Source organism: Acanthisitta chloris, unplaced genomic scaffold (genome assembly GCF_000695815.1).
Source record: "Acanthisitta chloris isolate BGI_N310 unplaced genomic scaffold, ASM69581v1 scaffold11173, whole genome shotgun sequence".
Classification (NCBI taxonomy): domain Eukaryota; kingdom Metazoa; phylum Chordata; class Aves; order Passeriformes; family Acanthisittidae; genus Acanthisitta; species Acanthisitta chloris.
In genome coordinates, this window is record NW_008665439.1 from 38,915 (window position 1) to 45,943 (window position 7,029).

Consider the following 7,029-nt stretch of genomic DNA (forward strand, 5'->3'; position numbering starts at 1 on the left):
CAGTGGTAGTAACAACAAACAGACTCAGTAACCCAGTGCAGCCTCTCTCGGCTGTCAGCCCCTTTCCCCTTTTTTTGGGGTGCAGTTCCCTAACCCCCGGCAGGGGCGCTGGAGGCTTCCGGCAGGCAGGACAGGTGCGATGGTTCTTCCCCGGCTGCAGGGGGCGCTCCGGATAGAATAAAACTTTTAGGTAAAAAAACCACAGGATGCAACTTCAAAAAAACAAACCCAAACCCTGACAAACATCTATTAAAGGTCTACCACATAACACAGCAGGGCTGTGAGCAGTATGTAGGAGAAATTCTACTGACTGAGGGTTGTCCTCTTTGGACATCATTCTCTGCGGTGATACTGCCCCAACAAACTTCATACAGATTTGTCTTTTTCCATCGATCTTCATTTAATCCAAGAGTCTCACTTTCCAACAGTCCCCTAATTACATGACTGTACAGAATACTTTATTTTTGCAAGTAAGTGCCATCCAAAACATAGCCTGACTAAACACGGAGACATGTATTTCTAAGGCCTCTTTTTAGACACACTCTGATAAAACAGAAGCTTCAGAAGCTTATCTTTTGTAATTTTAGGGCATCAAGTTTTAGGGCTTGCGTGAAGAACGCAGTTTAGCTGAATTCCTCCCCTGGGATTAATAACATAACATTAACAGTTTACTGACAAGTAAGCTATAATTCACTTGCAACCAAAGTCCTCAAAGCCCTCGTATTGTGGAGTGTATTTGAGGATCTGGCACAATAACATTACTGGTTTATAACACTACAGATCCAGGTGTCCACTCTAATTTACCACCAGAAATTGTCATCCTATAGTGGAAACCACAGGAGTAAATGTCTGCCTGTGCCACCTCTACATCACAGCCCACAAAGTGGAGTATGAGCCCAGAATTTTTTTAGTGCCTTAAGCAACTACATCAGGCTATGAACAAAGATGGCATCATGTCGGCTAATGCTGACCTGCCACAGATACATCTGTCTGAGCCTACTCATCAAATATATTAGATGTGCTCAGTTTATGCAGAGAACTCAGTACTGAATTTAATAAATAAATAAATAAATAAGCTGCCTCTAAATAACTCCTAACACCCTTTCAGGAGGCAAATTTTGCCAAGCATAACTTAGCATGCGAGCTCCCAGAGCTGAGCTTCCAATTCTATTAAAAGCATTAAGAGGAATACATATAAGTGTGTTGTTAATACCAAAATATATGTTACTTTTGAAGAGATAAATCTATGAATCTTTCAGACTATGCCCCTGATTTCATCTTCCATCACTGCTTTAAAAAGTTGCATACACAGCTGATTCCAAGATTTCAAAAGATCTCTGCTGTATTATGAAGATAAAACATTTATCTAAATACATATTTTCTCATTACCTGTCATGTTAAAAGAGATGTCTTTTGTCAAGTAAAATTGACCTTAGTGTTTGGCTGTTAGGGAAAAATAAAAGCGCATTACCTAGCTGCAGCTCTTACTTATGAGGCCTAAAGTCCTAGCAAGCGAATGTAACACAGTGCAACAGAATGAGAGTTCCTCAGTGTGGAATCCTGCCAAAAGTATCTGTTCAGATAAATGGCCTGACAAAAAGGAACCATAAACAAGGTTACTCTTTCGACATCATAAAGTTGACGCATATCCTGCCTGAGCTAGTTTTGTATAAAACAGCAAATAAATCTAAGAGATAAATAAAATGCAGAGATGCTTTTATTTCAGATAAGTCTGCCTATTATTCAGAAACTATTTGTGCAATGGTTTTTGGCCTAACTTAGATGATTTCTCTGAGTACGTGCAACTCAGATCTGTTTCCAGCCTACATCACTACAAATGCTGATTATTTCATATCCTGTACAGCATATTTTGCATAGCCAAGTTCAATTTAAAACTACAGTTATTAAAATGAACCATCTACTTTGCAATTGCCTACAGGGCTATTTTTTTTTACATTCACAATAGTATACATTGGATAATGAAGAAGGAAGCTTGATGAGAGTGTTTGCAATGTGGGTGCAATAGCACCAAAAACAGTGTTGAAAGAGACTTTGAAAAGACTGAAAATCATTTTTCATCACTTCAAAAAATGCTTTCAGTATGTAAAGCAGAAATACTTTTACCTACAAGCAACAGCAGCACATGTAGTATCTTAAAAAAGAAATGGTTAAGCATATAGTCCAGGTGTCCTTCGGAGATTCATGGTTTAATCTCTCAACACACCACATATTTTACACAAGTTTTTTTCAAAATACCGAAACAGAATTTAAACCTAGGTCATATAACAGGTTATGAACAGTGCTGATCATAATTTACACATACTTGCATTTCAAATTAAAGGGTCTAGTGACATACCAAATCCCGGAATGCTTTTGAGACTGGATTTGAGACAGATTTTTTCAAGTCTGAGGTAGCTGTATCGCAGCAGGCAGTTCCACAGGAACATCCAGTCCATTCGGGTGCGATGGTTCATGATAATGACACTTCTTTCTCCAGGAACAAATCCGTCTCCAGTGACAACCACCTTGGCACCAAACACCATTTCCAGCAAGGCCTAGAAATAGTATCATGGCTTTACTCCCAGAAAAAAAAGCATCATCCCATTAGCAATAAAAATTAATTAGAATTATATCATTTCACTTATTCACTCACATTATTACTGGCAAACAAACTTCTGACTGTTTTCTAATAAAGCAGCCATCTTTTCCACAGTAATAGCTATTTAATGGAAGAGGAAACAATAATTAAACAGCACTGCTAAAGAGCACTCACTCTATTATAGCCACTGCATTAAACTTACCTTTCCCTGTTTTTCCAATACTGTCATGCAGGAATGTAAGTAAGAGAGTCAGCATGGATTATAACTTGGTAGGTAATCTAAGGAGAGACTGGCTGCACAAATAATCTATTGCTCAACATTCTCAGGGCTGGGAAGGCATCAGGAGCTGCTTTGCTTCCTATTTGGGACCAAATGGTCAATGTGTTTCACTCCCAAAGTATGGAACAAGCCTCAAACTCAGAAGGGCACAAACAAGAGGCTGGGCAAACAGCTGTTTCTATTTTGCTTGAACAGCCAGCAATGCTAGAAGTTCACATATAAGGCCTATTTCTTGCTTTATCTGCTATATGTGGCTCTGAAGGGTCAAGTTATAAATCAAAGGTTGGTGGTTCACCACGAGGAAAAAGCAGGCAAGAGCTAGACAGTTTAAGAAGGCCTGGTTTCAGAACCTGGAAAGTCAGACCATAAGCACATAACTAGACTAGCTGTAGTAACTACAACTGTAGAGCCCAACAGTATGCTCTGGACATGTTGACATCACATCCAAATTGCCTTTTGAAAATCACTTCTGACCCATGACCATTCCCAAATCACACAAGTGTGTAGGGGAGTGATGGTTGGTTACAGCGAAAGACCAGGACCAGGCAAATAATTAAAAAATATGGATGACTGAATGCTAGTACCTTGCAACCTTTTAATGCCTAGTGGAAACCCAGTGGAAAGGCACAAAATCCCAAGAAACAGAGGCAGACAACAGACATTACTTAGAGGTAAGACTTGAGGCCCCTAAGGTCAGGGTCACTGGCAGGACACTGTTCAACCCAGTTAGCACAGAAAAAGAAACCACCAAAACACAATTGGACATCTAGAGGAATAAACTTACCCTTTGGCTCTAACATGAAAAGCACTTTAAATTACCTCAGTACCTTCTCTTCCCCATTCTTCCTGAAAACATATATAGAAAAAGAACAAAGACTGGGGACTTAAAGAGAGCTGTACAAAGTAAAACAGCTTTCTGCTCTGTTTGTATTTCTGCCAACACTGTGCCACAGAACCTCAAAGAACACAAATTTCCTGGTTTAAGTTACCTATGAAACTAAAATGACATTCTCACAATCACAAATATCTTGACATCTTAGAAGTAAAAGCATTATATTTGCCAAGTGTTAGTACTATTAATAACTCAGCTCACCATAATTCTGGTATAGGTGTAGCTATCAAGAGTAACTATGGATCATTGCAAAAGTGGTGTAGGCAGTATAACTCAAAAAGGCAAACAGATATTTTCTTTTCAGAAAGGAGAGAAGCAGACTCTTTTTGATAGCTTAATAACAACTGTATTATATATTTAGCATCTAGTTAAACATAATAATGTGCAGGTTCTACATATCCTGATCCTAGTATAAGCCAAACCAAACTGAAACAGTTAAGTCCAATCTCACTGTCCCATACTGCTGACTCTACTAAAAAGGATATAAAATGTGGTAGCGGAATGAGGAAGGTGGAAATTTCATATATTGCAGAGGTCAGAGTCAGAGCTTTCCTGCTGGAGTCCAACTGGTACAACAGGACTTTATTTTTTGGAGACACAAACCAAGTACCTGCTTCTCCTGACTAAGAAAGGAGTAAGTGTAAGGACAGAAAACTAATGCAGACAAGGTCTGAGCCTCAAGGCTGAGTGCAAAATCTTTTTGAGTTCCCTTTCCTAAACCTAAATCCCCAAGACAGAACCCTTTTCTCAAAGATATTAAAATTGTTTTGGTTTAGGTCTAGTGTGGGCTAAACTCAAACTTCTAGATTGCAAAAGCTACCACAAACTAGTTGTAATAACCCAGAATTATAAAGCCCAGGCAGCTAACGAAAGAAAAGACCAGAATTAGAGTTTGTGCAGTCTGAAATACTAGAAAAATTAGGAGACAGAGAAAGGGTTATTTTGTGACACTAGCAGTACTCAGTTAAATTTCACCATAACAAGAAATAATGATCCCTCTATTTCCTTTACTGGTAATTATTTCTTCCCTCCTAATTTCATCACATTTATTAATGATGGAAAGGACAAAAGTTTTAGAGCATGAAACAGCTAACACCCCTTTAAAGCATGCAAAACAGAAACAGAGAAATCAGAACCTATTTGATATGTAATAAAGATAAAACTTTATTTATGCCACAAGATGCACCCCAATACGGCATTTTACTTCAGAAAAAGCTAAACAAGTCTTTCACGGCCTAGAGGAACAAAGTCCCTTGGCTTTCAGAGAACTGATGAAGAGACAGATCCATTCATGCTGCCTTTCTTCTGGAACAATTCAGGGAAGAGCTTTGTTATTGATTTCCAGACTCATACAGCTATAAAGTTGATGCATTATAAGTGAGGAATACTTCATTTCTAGGGAAAGCTCTTCTTTCTCACCTGATATCATTTACCTCTAATTCAACTACAAGGGCTAAATTCTAAGAGGATTAAGTAACAGAACAGTGAAGGTTGGCAACAATGTACCGGACAGCGAATAATTTTCCTAATGAGATCATTAGAGCAGAGTGAAAAGGAAGAATTTACAACACGACTCATTTAGGAAGTTTGCAATTTTAAAAAAAAATCCTTCTGTTTACCAGCATTTTGCCTACTCATCTCTGATCAGCATCTGACTGATACTGGATGGAGATGTCATAAAAAGGCTTTTTCAAGCACAAAACTAAGACACAGCAGTATCTTATTTATAAATTAAACTGTGGAAGAAGAGGGGGAGTATAAACAGGCACAGTTTGCAACACTGAGCTAAAACCTATGTCTCCACAGAGAGTCTTGTAGGGCCTGTTTGACAAAAGCATAAATAACTTTGAAAAAATAAAATCAAAAGTGTTAGTGAGCAAATTAAATCATGGGATTACAGACAGCTGCCCAGAACTTGGCTCAAAGTGCAACTTACCACGGGCAGTGTGAGCCAAGTGGCCACAATGCAGTCGGTGATCCAGCGATACCAGGCCGGAGAGATAAACATCAAAGGCAGAAAAGGACCGAGCATGAAGATACTTCCAAAAAAACTTCCCAGGAATAGTGCAAGTACAAAGTATATCCCTTTCCATGACACCATGGCTCTGAAAAAGAAAGTTGGCATTATGTTAGACAGACAAACTGAAATTACACAATTATTCAAGTCCATAAGCCCAGTTTGAAGTAATATTCCTCCTTTTTTTCCATGGCTAACAACAGTAAACACAACAAAAATGTTCTACTTCACAAGCAGCAGTAAGAAAAAGGCTTTATAAACAGTGATTTGTAAGGTGAATTGGGATATTAAAGGGGTCATAAAAGTATCAACTATATCATAATTTCCTCAACTTATTACAACATGTATTTCCACTCAAAAATCTTCAGCAAGCTATTTTTATTATCCAAAGGTACAAAAGAGCTATATAAGAGAACACCAGCTACATTACACCTTTCAGCCATTACCTTTGTCACTGGTGATGCACTAATGTTTGCCATTTTCTAAAGACAGGAAACTTTGCTTTTCTATTTCTCCATCCTCTTTCTTCTTGCTAAACACAGTGTTGCAGAAACTCATTCCCCACCTAACAAGGGTCTACACACGACCTCCATGAGAAACCACTCAAACCTTCCAAGACTGACCAGCCATTTCAAACACCAGTTCCCTTGTCATCCCAACAGGGCAGGCAAGCAGCAGCTGAAACCTCCAGACCCACCCTGGCTTAGAGAACTCATCACTTTTTGAAGTCTGCTGTACTGTACTTCAACTGTCCTTATCAGTTATTTTCCAACTTACTGCACCAAAAAGCCAACAGCCTTTGGTTTTTAAGGCAGTAGTCTAGACTTGAAATATTTCAGTGTCTGTGCTATCAGCTACACTCCCTTATTATAAATTGCAATGTACAATGCACTGAGCTTCTTAATGCATTAAGGCAGAACACTCAGCAATCCTCCAAGCATTTGTAATAGCTACAAGCTTTCAGAATTTAGCAACTACTACCAGCTATGACAAAGCAAATGTGGAAATATCAATTCTCTAAATTAGGGCCTAAAAATAGACTGTTTTCATCTATTTAGGACTCAGCCAAATGTTTATAAAATCAGAGGTTAAGCAGAAGTCACTTTTTGGTCACTTTACCGAATTCCTTTTTTTGACAGGCTATTTTAGAAATCATAAGAGCTCAGATAGACAGGACATCAGGACAAGAAAAACAGGAAGCTGGTGGTTTTGAATTTAAAATGAGCAATGGAAAAGTAATC

General features: G+C 38.5%; 1 protein-coding gene across 1 annotated transcript in view; it reads right to left on the reverse strand.

The window, feature by feature from the left end:
• LCLAT1 (lysocardiolipin acyltransferase 1) overlaps nt 1-5,872 on the reverse strand; it is a gene marked incomplete at its 3' end in the record, with an annotated part of 26,043 nt that extends 20,171 nt beyond the window's left edge. The window contains exons 1-2 of the mRNA XM_009071756.1: nt 5,708-5,872; nt 2,357-2,555 (exon numbers count right to left, since the gene is read on the reverse strand). Coding sequence (XP_009070004.1) covers nt 2,357-2,555; nt 5,708-5,872 — 364 coding nt within the window. The remainder of the gene's footprint in view (nt 1-2,356; nt 2,556-5,707) is intronic.
• Between the last annotated feature and the right edge of the window lie 1,157 nt (nt 5,873-7,029).